The sequence below is a fragment of the Lissotriton helveticus genome, chromosome 5_1 (genome assembly GCF_964261635.1).
Source record: "Lissotriton helveticus chromosome 5_1, aLisHel1.1, whole genome shotgun sequence".
In the NCBI taxonomy this organism is placed as follows: domain Eukaryota; kingdom Metazoa; phylum Chordata; class Amphibia; order Caudata; family Salamandridae; genus Lissotriton; species Lissotriton helveticus.
The window spans coordinates 110468701-110484631 of record NC_136065.1 but is presented as its reverse complement, the minus strand read 5'-3'; the positions used below and the strand labels follow the sequence as shown (position 1 = coordinate 110484631).

Sequence of the window (15931 nt, the reverse complement as noted above, 5' to 3'; positions counted from 1 at the left end):
AAAGATGGAGTGCCCGATAGGGACCGATCTTGGTACCTGCTTTTTAGAACTGCCGGTGTTGAGCACCAGCAGGACCCGGCTCAAAAAAGCCCTTGCCGCCAGCATTATCAGGTGAAGGTAGGGAGCTTCATCCTTTGCAAAGATGGGTAAAGATTAGTCGTGGAGCCTGATGATGCCCCCGCTGATGTCACCCGGCCCCTGTCCCTGTAGTCAGGTGTCCTGCCCCCAGGAGGAGGGGGCTTAACTTGTTGTCCTCCCTCTCACTCAGGTCTGCCCGTAGCCCTCACCTGGTTGTGACACAACAGCAGCCAAGCAACTCTTGCTTATCGTCACTGTCCGAGGACCCCGAGACTTCGGGCACTGGAGAAAGAGGGGGACAAGGGCAGTTTAGGATGGACTGTTCCCATTGGAGCAGGGCCAAGACTGATTTGCACCTGGGTGGGCCCAAACTGAGCTGGGTTAATACCACCCCGAGCAATTCCCAGTGCTAGACGTATTGCAAGCATCCTCCCATCACCTTTAGTGTGTTTGATGTACAGGGGCGGAGACTGAATGAAGAGAGTGAATGGCAACTGAGTAGTTCATTTGCGGCCCTGAGCAGTAGCAGGAACCTTCTTGCTAATGTGTGAGGTCACTTTTCCCTCTTTTATCTAAAGCCTTGCAATGTTTGCTCTTTGCTCCCCTGGTGACGTGTGACTAACATGATACCAAGGTGTAAAGCGTTTTGCAGCCTCCTAGGAAAAACACACATCATGAGAGGGCATCGGATTTTCACAGAACTTCACGCTGTGTGATGTTGCACACTTTTTGTGAGGCTTTTTAAATCTGTGAATTTTTCCAACAGCATGCATAGCCACAGAAAATGTGTGACGTGTGGCACTCAGTGATAAGGTACTGGCTCGCCCTGTTGTAAAGCCATAGCAAACATCACTCCTCTTGCTACTACTGAAAGACCAGAGAATGTTTTTTTTAAAGTTTCAAAAAGAAGTTGATTCAAGAAAAGGAAAAAAAGAAAATACGATAATATACAGATATATAATATGATATGAGAGCATACAATCATACATGAAGTCATGCTTAACAAGTTAACAAAGAAGGGGGATAAAGAGATATACAATGCTGTGAACTAAGTCTGGTTACCTATCTGAATTGTCAACAGTATAATTATATTAAACATGCATAAACCATCATGAAAAAAGGAATTTGGAATGTCAAGGAGGCTTCAAGACTTCTTGCTCTGAAGTGCTACATGCATGGTAAATTCTAGCTTGAAGATCAATAAACTTTGTAATTGGGGAAAATAACTGTAAGCGCTTTACAGTGAGGGACATAGGGTATACATAAGCTGTATCTAGTCTATGGTTATGGCAAACTGCATACCACCAAGCTTGAACGGAAAGATTAGAGAAGTCTTTCCAATGTTTAGTAATTTGTTGAAAAGCTACTCTTAAAAGCAGATCCAAAATTCGGACATTCGTAGAGCAATTAGACCAATCTTCAGATAAAGAGCCTGAAAAGATATTGGTATAGGAAAAAGGTATTGCAGAGCCAAAGATAAGGGTAATCTGATCCCAAACATGTTTCCAGAATTCATGAACATATTGGCAGGTAAAAATTAAGGGCCAGATGTATGTAAATATCATTTACCGATTCTAAAATACCCAATTTTACCGATTCGGTATTTTAGAATCAGTAAATGATATGTAGCTAATGATTCGATACATTTTACCGAATCAGTAAGATTCGGTAAATACCGAATCGGTATCTCCCATTCATCCTTATGGGCCTCCAGGCCCGTAGGAATGAATGGGAATTACCGAATCGGTAAATACCGATTCGGTAAAATGGGGAACACATTCAAGGGTGGCAGGGAGTAACTTTGACACCCTGTTGCACCCCTGAATAGTGCATGGGTGCACATGTGGCACACATTCATGCCCTAAGGGCATGTATGTCTGCCACATGGCACTGTTAAAAAAAGCACAAAATTGCTTTTTTAACGGTTTTCGTTATTTACCACCAACTTGTATGAATGACCAAAAATAAAGTCCGAGGACAAATGAATGGATAACTTTTTAGGAACACATTGCTTTTGATATCAGTGTCAGAATGGGGATTTGTAAGCTGGACCTCCAAACAACAGATCAATCCCTCTCTTATCTGTGTATTATCTTCCTGAAGTGCCAGAAAAAAAATCATAAAGAGGTATGTAGAAATGTAGTGAGCATGCACATCAAAACATGATGCTGTTCTCCGACGTCATCCACTGAGAGATAACAGAGGGAAGTTTGAGGCACTGCAGGTGCGATGAACAGAGCGGCCGCACTACAAAAGGACAGCAGTTACTGAGGGCAACAGCTAATGTAAGAAAAACATTGTTTCCGTACCTGCGGCAAGCCTCTGAATACACCAGGCTGACAACGAGTGCTTCCCTTAGCTAGACCTACGCGTTGACAAAGGAGTAGGTCGCCGAGTCCGCGGAAAACAATTATCAGTTTGCGCCGCTGCACCAGAGCTCATGGAGCAGCCGCCATCTTACTTGGGTGTCAGGCCATGGCCCCCAGACCAGAGTATAGTTAATACCAGAAGGACGTCAAACCTATGAAAGCACGAACATCCTTCTGCGTGCAAGGGACTGGTGTATCTAAGATTGCTTGAATTCGGTCTGATGTTAATGCACGTCCCTCCTTAGACAAAAGATGACCAATATATGTCACCTTTGGTCTACAATATTGTAGCTTCTTCCGCAAAACCTTGTGATTGTGTTCCGCAAGGAAAGAAAGCAGGGAGAGTGTACTCTCCTCGCATTGCTCCTGTGTGTCTGCTGCAAGCAAAATGTCATCAACATATAGGATTAGTGCCACCCCAGACTGCAAATCAAATGAATCAAGTTGTCTTTTCAAAGCCTGACTGTAAATGCTAGGACTTTCTGTGTAACCTTGAGGAACTCAACAGAATCTATAAGATTTATTATTTAATGTAAAGCCAAACAAATATCGGCTATCAGGATGAATAGGGATTGAAAAGAAAGCGTTTTTCAAATCAATCACTGTAAATGTAGTAGCCGTGGGTGGAACCAAAGTAAGTAAGGTGGTAATGTCAGATACTACTGGATACTGCGGTACAACTATCTTATTAATTTCCCTCAAATCAATAATAAAATGATAGATCTTAGTATCTGTGTCTTTCTTTAGGATCGGAAGAATTGGACTGTTACAAACATTATAGGGAACTTCCTCCACCACCCCTGCCATTATCAAGTCATTCACAATATGTATCAAAGCTATTTCGCCTTCTCTAGAGATCTTGTACTGAGGAACACGAGGTAAAACCGCTCCCTCCTTCACAGTAATGCGCACAGGAGGAATAATCATTTGACCCACATCAGTATCGGAAGTAGCCCATAACGTACTTGGAAGGGAAGCTAATGCGTCGGCTGTTGCATGAGGCACGATCTCTCAATTTCTGGGTAGTTTTCATTCAAAATGACCCGTACCCCTTCAGGGGCACAGCGTATTGTTGCACGAAAATGCTTTAGCATATCAAGTCCCATAATATTATCTGGTGTATTTGGAGATAATAAAAACGGACATGGGGCAGTGAATTTATCAACATGAAATGTAAGGGGTTGAGACAATGGGCTTAGTGAAGGTGTTCCATCGAACCCTATTGCTGTAATCGTTTCGCCAGACAGGGGAGCCCTTGGAACCAAGTGTTTAGACAGAGCACTACGAGTAGCTCCAGTGTCGACCAGAAACTGATCAGTAGAACCCAAAACATGTGCTGATATATATGGACCCCTTTGATCGACTGGTACTTCAACCGATTCCACACCCCATCCTACGCAATCCTATGCATATCTATTATCCTGTGACTCAGTATTTTCTCCTCCAGCTATCTGGTATTGATTCCGCCGATCAAACGTATTATGTTCAACCTGACCACGACCCCTCTCTTCAGACCTACCACGATCATTCGTTCCACCTCTTGATCCTGAATAACTATTCCGTGACCTTCCACTTCCTCGACCCCTCTGACTACGCTGTTCACGAAGTACCGGACAATCTGCGAGCCAATGTCCAAACTGCTTACAGTATGCACACTGATCCTCAGAAATGTCGGAATGAGGGGGAGACGTACGATCCTCGTCTACCCCTATCGTTCCCTCTCGATTGCCTAGCACAAACCCGTGCCAACATCACTTTCGTCTTTAAGTCCTTCGCTTTCTTATCACTACTTTCTTTAGCCTCTAGTTCCTGACGTTCATAATACTGAGCCATAGTTAATAAGGAGGCAGGCGTTGCCGTGGTCCATGAACTTTCACTAGCCTTTAATCGCTTTGCAATCTCCGGTAGGAGATTAGCCACATACTTATCTACGAATAAGTGCCTGCCCGTGTCCTCTGTTAATGATTGACCACTGTCATCATGGAATGCTTCCTCAAAACGTGAAAAGAAATCAGAAACCGATTCGTCTGACTTCTGCTTACAAGACGCTAACACTGTCCAATCTATTTTCTTAGGGGGGACAAGCTTTTTTAATTTATTCAAGATAGCTGTTGGTAATTCTAAAATCAACTGACACGGTTTACATGCAGGTTCCCTATCTGAATCAGCTCTCACTATGTCCTTCCAATCTGCACCTAATATCGTTCGATCGTCAAACTTACGAATCACCCTCCACATATCAGGAGGCAATATCAGCCCAAAGAAAAGATCGATATCAACTAACGTCATAATACACGAAGAAATAGCACCCTCCACACCTTCATAGAAAGCTGCTGGATTTTTACGGGGGTCAGGCAAAGCATTCTTAAGTGCCATAACATCTGCTCTATTCCATGGCGTATAAACCCAATTATATATAAAATAGCCCCTTGAATCCTTAGACGTCTTATCCTCATCCGTACCATCCCCTTTAGGAGAGACATACAAAGGTGCAGCTTCCCGCATAGGCAAAACATTAATCGCAACACTCTTATCTGATCCATAGATAGGGCACACTCGGGAATTTTCCGTCGATCCAGACGCTGATTGCTCTGATGCCTTGTTCGCCGCTCGCAATCGTGTCGCCTCATCTCGTAACTGAACCAACCGCCGGAAGAATTCGTCCGCATCTGAAAGAGCAAAAATACCTTTACGAAAATTCTCACGACCAACTGATATATCTTTAGGTTCCAACTCAGGAGAGTGTTTTCTAAACCGCTCAACAACTTCATCTGTAAAATGATTTAAAAAATACAACCGTTCCTTGTCAGACCACTGACTCATAAGATCATTAACCCCTGACACAGTTATAGTATCACTGTTAAGTTTATGAGCAATCGAACGTAATTCTGTCATACGCTCGGTATGTAACCTGGTACGCTGTTTATCCTGGCTATCCCCGTCCGAGTCCTCATCCGGAGCCGTCGGCTGAACATACGGAGGCGGGCAACGATCTAACAATGAAAAATCATCTAATTCATTAGTAAAAACAGGATAAAGAGGACGTCTAATAGGAAACTGACCATTAACCTGCAAGTTACGTTCTCGATTCTCTTTCTCTTTCTGTTCCTGCGATTCCTTCTCCTGTAGCTGTAAAGCTTTATCCCGAGCAGCCTTTCGCTGCTCTTTGTCCGCCAAGGCTTCCGCACGCTTCATTCGTTCACGCACCGCTTTCTCCCACATACGCACACAATCAAACATATCCTGTCTAGACCTGCGCTGAAACAAACACTGTTCTACATACTGGACTTTTCGCAAGTCGAATGACCCATGTAGTGGCCATTGCAATTCACGATCAGGTTTAGTGTATTTGTGCCATAACGTGCTATACATTATGGGAGGAAGGCCAAATTTAATGTACATTTCGCGATTAGGAGTCCCCTCTGGGGGAGCCGGCTGAGATTCATTTAATCGATAAGTGGTTCTATTTCCAAAGCAGCACATTCCTCGGAGTGTGCTGAGGACAGGCATGTTCAAAATATCACGGAAAAACGTGATATTACATAAAAATGGCACTTAAGGGTACTTATGCACGATGTGCCGTTCAAAAAAATTCAAAAGCAGAGAAATATCCCTACATGCCTGCCTATGTGAGGTGCACTCCACATATAATTCAAATCATAGGTCCAAACGTTAGCTAACTCATACAAATTCAAATTCAAATTCAAAAAGCCACAGTAAGTGTCAATAGACTACCTTACCAAACATAAGCTTACCAAATATCTTCAAAAGTGTCCAGATTCCAACTGCCAAGTTCCGTAGCCGAATCAGCCAAAACAGGCACTACACGACAAGCCAAACGATCAGAATCTCAGTCGAGGACCGGCGCCACCTGGAAGGTCAGATCAGAAGGAAAGGAAAAAAACACCTTGGGTGCCAAGACTCGGGTCCCTCAGTGGCAGCGTACGCGTCCATAGCGAGTTTCCAATCCTTCGTCGTGACCTCTCCTTCGGGCATCCGAGTCGCCGATGAGTCCCTTCGTGGTCGCCAATTGTGGTATCGGGTTCTATCAGGTCTACATACTTGCAGAAACACTCGGATACCATAAAACAGAAGTTGGCACGGAAACTGAAAATGCAAAGAGACACGTTTATTAGGACCCCATGGGGTGGTGGTACATTCCTACAGCACCCTTCGGCAATGCAAGAAGTATCACCCCGAACATCAGTGCGCAACCTCTTTTATACAGTTTAACAGCAATAAAAAGGTAGGTGGTATACATTAGGACAGTTTTAGGTACATGTAAGGGCATTTTTGGAACACAGCCAGCATGTGGGAGGGGTTTAATATCACTGGTCAGTTGGGAGGAACATTCCTAATGAGTGACCACTCTCTAGTCCAAAGATCAGATGTACGCATGCGCAAGACTGACCATTGCTAAAAATAGCCTGTTGCTGGGCAGGGTAAAGGTTCATTGGCATGAAGGAAGGACGAAAGGGCACGCTGACCACGAGGCCGCATGTTCATACAAAATGGAAGCCACCAAATACAAAATGGCCCCCGCACGTTTAGTCAAGTTAACAGAAATCTTCGTGTAGCTGAGCTTAACGCTAACTCAGGTACTGCCAAATTACGACAAAAGGGCCTGGTCTGCCTCTGACAATGCTGTCTCCATCCCCTGCCAGGAAATCACACCAGAGAAGGCAGAACTGGTTCTGGGTGAGCACAGCCCTCCTCTGCCTGGAGGATCAAAGGATTTTTGGATACATATACTGGGGCCCGACCCCTGAACTTTAGAACTCTTTTGGATCAAGAAGACGGCCAAGATGAAGAGCCGGAGAAGCTGTGAGGAGGAACAACCGCTTTGCTGGGTGCTTTGATGGGCTGACTTGCAGTGGCTGCTTCTGTCTTGGGCAGTGAAAGACCTGGACTGGACTTTCTGCAACCTAATTTGTGAGTCTCTCCAAGGGCTTGAGGTAGAACTTGCCCCCCTGTTCACGAAGTCTCAGAAACAGTGAAGACTTCAACTCTTCTGCGCGCAGCACTGGGGACTGCGTGTTTTGTGCTGTAACAGAGGAAAAAGCAACTCAACAATGTCCTCGAAGCCACTGCTGACTCCGTGTCCTGATGGCACTGCAGAGGGGAACGCCGCACTGCGTCCCGGTCTCACCGACAACACCTGCTGATGCCGCCACCAAGCGCTGCTCGCATCGCGACCTGTGGGCACTGCACTCCACACTGCCATGCTTCATGCCAAAACCTGGGCACCGCAGAGAGCACCGCTGCAACATCGCACAGCGACCCTGGTCTCACCGACGACACCTGCCTTGCTTCACGACGACGCCTTGGCCTCCCTGTTGATGCTGCCGCAGACCGAAATCGACGCCGCTGCTTGCACCGTGGTTCGAGGGCACCGCTCATAAAGTTACACGAAGCACTGCTCTCATCCCGCACCACAGCCTTGGCCTACCGACGCCGACACCATCAACTCCAGTTCGTCAGCTGACAACAGCGCTCCGCAACGACGATGCCTCCGCTTGCACCGTGACCTGCTAGCACTGTGACAAGCCCGTCTTCATCTCGCACCGCGACCCTGGTCTCACCGACGACGCCATCTGACACAGCCACCGAGCCGCTGCCCGCACCACAAACTGAGGGCACTGCACGCTGCACCAAGCTCTTACTATCATCCCTCGATATAAGTTGTGCCGTGTTGGTGGTCGTCCCTTCTGGGTCAAAGCAGCCGAACTGTGGAACTCCCTCCCTGTGGAGATTCGGCTGTTGGATGATCTTTTCTCCTTCCGTAAGGCTATTAAAACCTTCTTATTTTAACTTGGTTCCTTATCTTTAGCTGTTGTGTTTCCTGTGGCTGTTGCGTGTTACCTTGCCATGCGCCAGGACGCCCCTTAGCTGGGGCAGCTGTGCGCAGTACAAATTCACGTAACATAACCACTGCACTTTGCAATGCAGCACCCGATGCATGCCGACGCCAGCGCTCCTGATCCCAGCGGAGAGGAGATCGTCCTGCAACTTGTGTGACTTCGAGGACCCCGACGACTCCTGCACTGACATCTGGAACCTACTCCTGTGGATGCAGTGTTTTCAGAAGTTCAACGAGAGGTCACGAGCCCTGCAGTTTGAAAAGGTACTGTTTGTGGGTCTTCCCGACACCGTAGCAGAACTGTTTGGATTTGTTTGCTCACGACGCCGTGATAGCCCCGGACAGAGATATCGACATGAAGGAACTGTCTTTACGAGTATTTTGATAAGTGAAGATTTTGAAGTACTGTATTGTGGATTTTTTATCATTTTGGTCTTGTCTTAAGTATATAAAAATATTGGATATTTTTCTAAAGTGGTGTGGTGTCCTTTTGTAGTGCGTACACTGTATTACTGTTGGCTATGTGCAAATGCTTTACACACTGCCTCTAAGATAAGCCTGACTGCTCGAGCCAAGCTACCAAGGGGGTGAGCAGGGGTGTTTAAGGAGTATAACTCCCTTATACTGACTAGAGTGGTGGTTTCTGCCTGGCTTTGGCGCATGCCATAGCCTGCCAAAACCCCCATTTCTAACAGAAAACAAAACCCCAAAGTAGGAATTTATTTTTGAAAATAAAGAGGAAAATTCTCCTCCCTCCATAAGTGAGTCCTCTCCTAAGGCCAGTGGAGCAGTTAGCTGTGTTTACTGCCCTTTTCCACCAGGCTTTTTCTGGCTGTGACAGGCAATGAAAACAGACCTCAAATTCAGCCCATCTAAATTAGGTGGGTGGAATTGGAGGTCGGCCTCCGACGGCCCTTGCTCCACAGGGCTGTCAGAGGGGTTCAATCACGGTGGAGATGGAAATGCCTACGCAGTGATCAAACTTATAGCATGCACAAATTTCAATTGGGCAGGCAAACCATTATGTAGGTGGGGAGTGAACACCGTCTCTGTTGTAATGGAGCTCCCTGTCTGCCAACATATAAATCAGGCCCTTGTCCCAAAAAAGAAAAACACACCACAGAATGAAGATAAATCTGGACAGATTCACAAAACCACAAGAAAAATGTGTACATTTTATTAACTTCAAGCCCATTGTTCATCATCTTTTAATCTCATATGACCTGTCTGCACCTTTCCAATGTAAACTCCAGGCTATCAGCAACAAACAAAATGAAAAACGAAAAAGAGACAAAAAAAAGTGGTGCCTGCCAACCCAACCATTTTGCACTAAACTTACTTGATTTCCCAAAAAGTTAAATTCCAGTGATGTTTGCTCTTCAAAATCCAAATCCTATATAATGTAGGGCTGGAACAATCTCAGGGAGGAGTCTCCAGGACAGGAAGAGGAGGTGATAAAGATGTGTGGATGCCTCACTTTCTAAGGCATTTCCTCTGTGTAAAACAAAACAAAAGATGCAGTTTGTGCTCAAAATTTAGTGGAACTGTCTACTGGGCTAAAAATGTTAATGCAAAATGACTTTTAGAGTAGTTTTATTGGTACCCACCTTTAAGAAATCACGCTTGCATTTCGGTCAATCAGGTTGTTGCCACAGATGGATGGCATTAAACTGGGCTCCCATGGCAGCTTTTGTCCCTGATTAGACACCTTGTTTACCTGAGATGTCATAATGGCAGAATCTTGGGCATGCATAATCTGGCAAAGCAAAATTCCAGGGATTATTCGATATCTTGACAGTGTGGTGGAAACTGCACTTGGGCCTAGTCAAATGGAAGATTACAAAACTCTACTCCACAGATGTGGCAGGACAATGGCTGCCTTTCCACAGCTCTCTTTGTGAGGGAACAGACCACTAGTGGTTACAGGAGGGCTGGAAATTGCTGAATGGTGAGAACTAATCTGTGTATGAGAACCTTCTGTCCCTGTCACATTTATCCGTTTCGAAATGGGCAACTGGAAATTGGTCACACCATTAAACACAAAGCATGAATGTGTGTTATTTTCTGATTCATGATGAAACTTAAGCTTCTCTAGGAGAATAAAAGATTTTTACAACTTTCCTGGATTGTGGCCTGCAAGTGTAATTTTGCAAACGGAATTATGAAACATACTTTGCCGGCTGTTAGGGTTAATGTTTATTGGTTGGGTATATTTTTGCAAACACCTCGAATGCACTTCATGCCTGTGTCAGAGTGGGCTAAGATAATGCTTTGTGCTACGTTTGTGATGTAGGCATCACTACAATTAGTACTGAGGCACAACTACATCAGTTTATATAGCACAATAGTGTGGGGCCAGGCTTACTTCCTGTGTAAACCTTGTTTGTGCAGGTGTCAGAATCAGAATTACGAGTTGGCTGCCATTTACTACATCCAGTAATTGCCAGGTATGCTCAATATCTCACCCTTAGTTTAATTTCAGCAGGTTAAACTTGCCAGAATCTCACAGAGAAAAAGTGTATGATATATACCTTACCACGCACATTTTTGGTGCAGTAAGGACCGAAATCCACATCATTTAGGCGTGAGGGAAGTTCGTGTAATTTTTTGTGCTTAATACCATGAAATGATGGCAAAAATGATATAATGTTACGTGTAATTATGCGACATGCATGCCTGTCATTTCACTCTATATTTTACTGCAAAACGCATGGTTGCATCGCTTTTGGTAGAAGGATGTATTTAAGCAAGAGCACCATGAGTAACAGCCTCTTGTGATGTGTTGTTTCTTTGCGTTTTTACTGCAAATTATAGTGAATTGCACCATCCGCAGTAAATTGTTACCGCGAATGGTGCGTAATTATGTGAAGTGGTGTAGTGGCATACTTGCGCCATTTTTAAAAGTTTTGCGTAAGAAGTGTGCCATGAAAATTCCTGAAATTACGCCAATTATGACCTAATGTTATTTCGCAGAAACTAGTAATAAGTGCTACTTATCGCACTCAATAAATAACATAGCCCGGGGTGTTAATATTTATCAGGAAGCATAAAAATCACTTGATTCACACAAACTCAGAATCAAGGCGTTAAAGTGTGTGCTAAAATGCTTACCACAAATTTAACATGACTATGGTTTGGTTTTTCTATGTCTCAGCTGTCACCGGCTCCAGGTGAGGCCCATGAGCAAGGTGCCACTTTGTGTTTTGCTATATTTATTAAACATTTATTAGAACTAGTTCACATTTATTAGAACTAGTTCCACTGGGTAACGTGATGCTGCTCAGATGTAGGATGAAAACAATTATCAGCCTAAATCAATTGACCATCCTTAAATTCTTGCAGGATGTCTTCTATTTGTTAGATAGAAATAGGTGTAAAGTGAACACCAGAGGGCGATATATACTAATGTATCACAAGGTTATGACTCTGAATTTAAGAGTGCGAGGGTTTGCTTCACTTAAGCAACTTGATAAAAACAGTGACCTCCTTATAATATACGAAGCGCTTTACAGAGAACATTTCTATTGTAACAGGGGCAGATCAGACATGAGGCGCGACAACCCCGCCTGCAGGGCTTTAAGTGGGATGACAAAACTGGTGTCTCTAAAAGGGCGTGGTCGATGTAATTAAGGGCATGGCTTAAAACCACCCAAGATAGAAGTATGTGCTTGGCATAGTGTGCCGCATGCCTGGTATTTTGCTGCTTCTAGAATTGAATCTTTAGATATAATACAACAAGTAGCATTATACTTACAAGCTAGGATTATTGGCTTTGCCAATGACTGTTAGTTGCATAAGATAAATAAGCATCAACTATTGCTTCGTTGTATATAGCATTGTAAATAATTCAGTTCTCACATGATGAGACTGTGAAATAACTATAACGAGGCTCTTTGAGGTTACCTAGAAGGCAGTGATGGGTGGTACTGCTGCAGAGTTAGGGTTTCTTTTCGCCCTGAGAGAGAGAGCAAAGATGGAGAGCCCGATAGGGACCGATCTTGCTACCTGCTTTTTAGAATTGCCGGTGCTGAGCACCAGCAGGACCCGGCTCAAAAAAGCCCTTGCCGCCAACATTATCAGGTGAAGGTAGGGAGCTTCATCCATTGCAAAGAAGAGTAGAGATTACTCGCGGATCCCAATGATGTCCCCGCTGATGTCACCCAGCCCCTGTCCCTGTAGTTAGTTGTCCTGACCCCAGGTGGAAGGGGCTTAACTTGTCCTCGCTCTCACTCAGGTCTGCCCGTAGCCCTCACCTGGTTGTGACACAACAGCAGCCAAGCAGCTCCTGCTCATCATCACTGTCCGAGAACCCCGAGACTTCGGGCACTGGAGAAAGAGGGGGACAAGGGCAGTTTAGGATGGACTGTTCCCATTGGAGCAGGGCCAAGACTGATTTGCACATGAGTGGGTCCAAACTGAGCTGGGTTAATACCACCCCGAGCAATTCCCAGTGCTAGACGTATTGCAAGCATCCTCCCATCACCTTTAGTGTGTTTGATGTACAGGGGCGGAGACTGAATGAAGAGAGTGAATGGCAACTGAGTAGTTCATTTGCGGCCCTGAGCAGTAGCAGGAACCTTCTTGCTAATGTGTGAGGTCACTTTTCCCTCTTTTATCTAAAGCCTTGCAATGTTTGCTCTTTGCTCCCTTGGTGACGTGTGACTAACACGATACCAAGGTGTAAAGCGTTTTGCAGCCTCCTAGGAAAAACACACATCATGAGAGGGCATCGGATTTTCACAGAACTTCACGCTGTGTGATGTTGCACACTTTTTGTGAGGCTTTTTAAATCTGTGAATTTTTCCAACAGCATGCATAGCCACAGAAAATGTGTGACGTGTGGCACTCAGTGATAAGGTACTGGCTCGTCCTGTTGTAAAGCCATAGCAAACATCACTCCTCTTGCTACTACCGAAAGACCAGAGAATGTTTTTTTTTAAGTTTCAAAAAGAAGTTGATTCAAGAAAAGGAAAAAAAGAAAATACGATAATATACAGATATATGATATGAGAGCATACAATCATACATAAAGTCATGCTTAACAAGTTAACAAAGAAGGGGGATAAAGAGATGTACAATGCTGTGAACTAAGTCTGGTTACCTATCTGAATTGTAAACAGTATAATTATATTAAACATGCATAAACCATCATGAAAAACGGAATTTTGAATGTCAAGGAGGCTTCAAGACTTCTTGCTCTGAAGTGCTACGTGCATGGTAAATTCTAGCTTGAAGATCAATAAACTTTGTAATTGGGGACCATAACTGTAAGCGCTTTACAGTGAGGGACATAGGATATACATGTTATGTTATGTTATTCGAAATGTATCAAGCGCACGGTCACCCAGGGGTTTCATGGCGCTAAAATGAGACAGATGGTAAGCAATACCCTAACCGTGCGTTTGCTTGAATAACCAGGTCTTCAGAGCGCCCCTGAACTCCGCCAGCTTAGTGCAGCTCCGGAGTGACATAAGATGTATCTAGTCTGTGGGTATGGCAAACTGCATACCACCAAGCTTGAACGGAAAGATTAGAGAAGTCTTTCCAATGTTTAGTAATTTGTTGAAAAGCTACTCTTAAAAGCAGATCCAAAATTCGGACATTCGAAGAGCAATTAGACCAATCTTCAGATAAAGAGCCTGAAAAGCTATTGGTAAAGGAAAAGGGTATTGTAGAGCCAAAGATAAGGGTAATCTGATCTCAAACACGTTTCCAGAATTCATTAACATATTGGCAGGTAAAAATTAAGGGCCAGATGTAGGTAAATAGCATTTACCGATTCTAAAATACCGAATTTTACCGATTCGGTATTTTAGAATCGGTAAATGATATGTAGCTAATGATTCGATAAATTTTACCGAATCAGTAAGATTCGGTAAATACCGAATCGGTATCTCCCATTCATCCTTATGGGCCTCCAGGCCCGTAGGAATGAATGGGAATTACCGAATCGGTAAATACCGATTCGGTAAAATGGGGAACACATTCAAGGGTGGCAGGGAGTAACTTTGACACCCTGTTGCACCCCTGAATAGTGCATGGGTGCACATGTGGCACACATTCATGCCCTAAGGGCATGTATGTCTGCCACATGGCACTGTTAAAAAAAGCACAAAATTGCTTTTTTAACGGTTTGCGTTATTTACCACCAACTTGTATGAATGACCAAAAATAAAGTCCGAGGACAAATGAATGGATAACTTTTTAGGAACACATTGCTTTTGATATCAGTGTCAGAACGGGGATTTGTAAGCTGGACCTCCAAACAACAGATCAATCCCTCTCTTTTCTGTGTATTATCTTCCTGAAGTGCCAGAAAAAAAATCATAAAGAGGTATGTAGAAATGTAGTGAGCATGCACATCAAAACATGATGCTGTTCTCCGACGTCATCCACTGAGAGATAACAGAGGGAAGTTTGAGGCACTGCAGGTGCGATGAACAGAGCGGCCGCACTACAAAAGGACAGCAGTTACTGAGGGCAACAGCTAATGTAAGAAAAACATTGTTTCCGTACCCGCGGCAAGCCTCTGAATACACCAGGCTGACAACGAGTGCTTCCCTTAGCTAGACCTACGCGTTGACAAAGGAGTAGGTCGCCGAGTCCGCTGAAAACAATTATCAGTTTGCGCCACTGCACCAGAGCTCATGGAGCAGCCGCCATCTTACTTGGGTGTCAGGCCATGGCCCCCAGACCAGAGTATAGTTAATACCTTGTATGTTTGGGGAGACTGCATGGCAAGAATTACAGTTTCCAATTGGCCTCCCAGCATGTAAACCCCTCAAGTTAATCCTCATAGAATGGGGAACTATCATCTGGATCCTGTTTTTGCAGGTCAAAGTCTGCTGAGAAATCTCAATTCCGTGTGGAATTCCGATCCCATTTACCACCAGCTTCGAGCATTGTGTGGGGAGTGTGCAGGGCACAAGTCGTTAAAAAAGAAATGGGGGAACTCACCAAGATAGCAGTGTGCAAGTGACATCATGACGGGTGACATCACAGCATGTGACATCACAACGCATGACATAAAGGTGCAGCATCCCAGGACGTGACATTACCAGAAGTGACATCAGATCTTAACAACTCACATAGGGAAATCTAAATACGGGAACTCTGGTCCACTTATAATTTGGCATCCAACTTGTAAGCTGTCCCTAAACTGGGAGTTTCTTTCCGTGAATTAGAAATGGATTGCATGTATCATTCAAAAGGAACACATTCTCTTCTCTTTTTCATATTGATTTCTTTTCTTACTGAAAAATGCCTTCCTTTTGTGAGAAATACCAACTATGTCTACTCTTTTCAAACTCCTTTTGTAGCACTGTTGATCCTGAATGCATCCGATGTTTGAATACATATTCCTACTTTTCACCAGGTACATCAGCACCCAAGTGGGATCTGCCATCATTTCTTCAACGATGCTTATCGATAACGAAGAGCTGAGCACACCGGTGTACTACAATCTCTGGCACAAAACCGAGGTATGACTTACTTTTCTCTTATTACAGTTTGATAGGAAGGACCTAGGTCTGATTAGAGTGAAAATAATTGTAATTAAACCTAGGGGTGGATGAAATCCTATCATTTTCCCCCAAACAAATCTCCAAATTCCATGAAAATATCA

At 44.3% G+C, this 15931-nt stretch overlaps 1 protein-coding gene across 1 annotated transcript in view; it reads left to right on the top strand.

The window, feature by feature from the left end:
• ADGRD2 (adhesion G protein-coupled receptor D2) overlaps nt 1-15931 on the top strand; it is a 387169-nt gene that overhangs the window by 81804 nt on the left and 289434 nt on the right. Inside the window, exon 10 of the mRNA XM_078640338.1 lies at nt 15683-15788. Within this exon, the coding sequence (XP_078496464.1) occupies nt 15683-15788 (106 nt within the window). The remainder of the gene's footprint in view (nt 1-15682; nt 15789-15931) is intronic.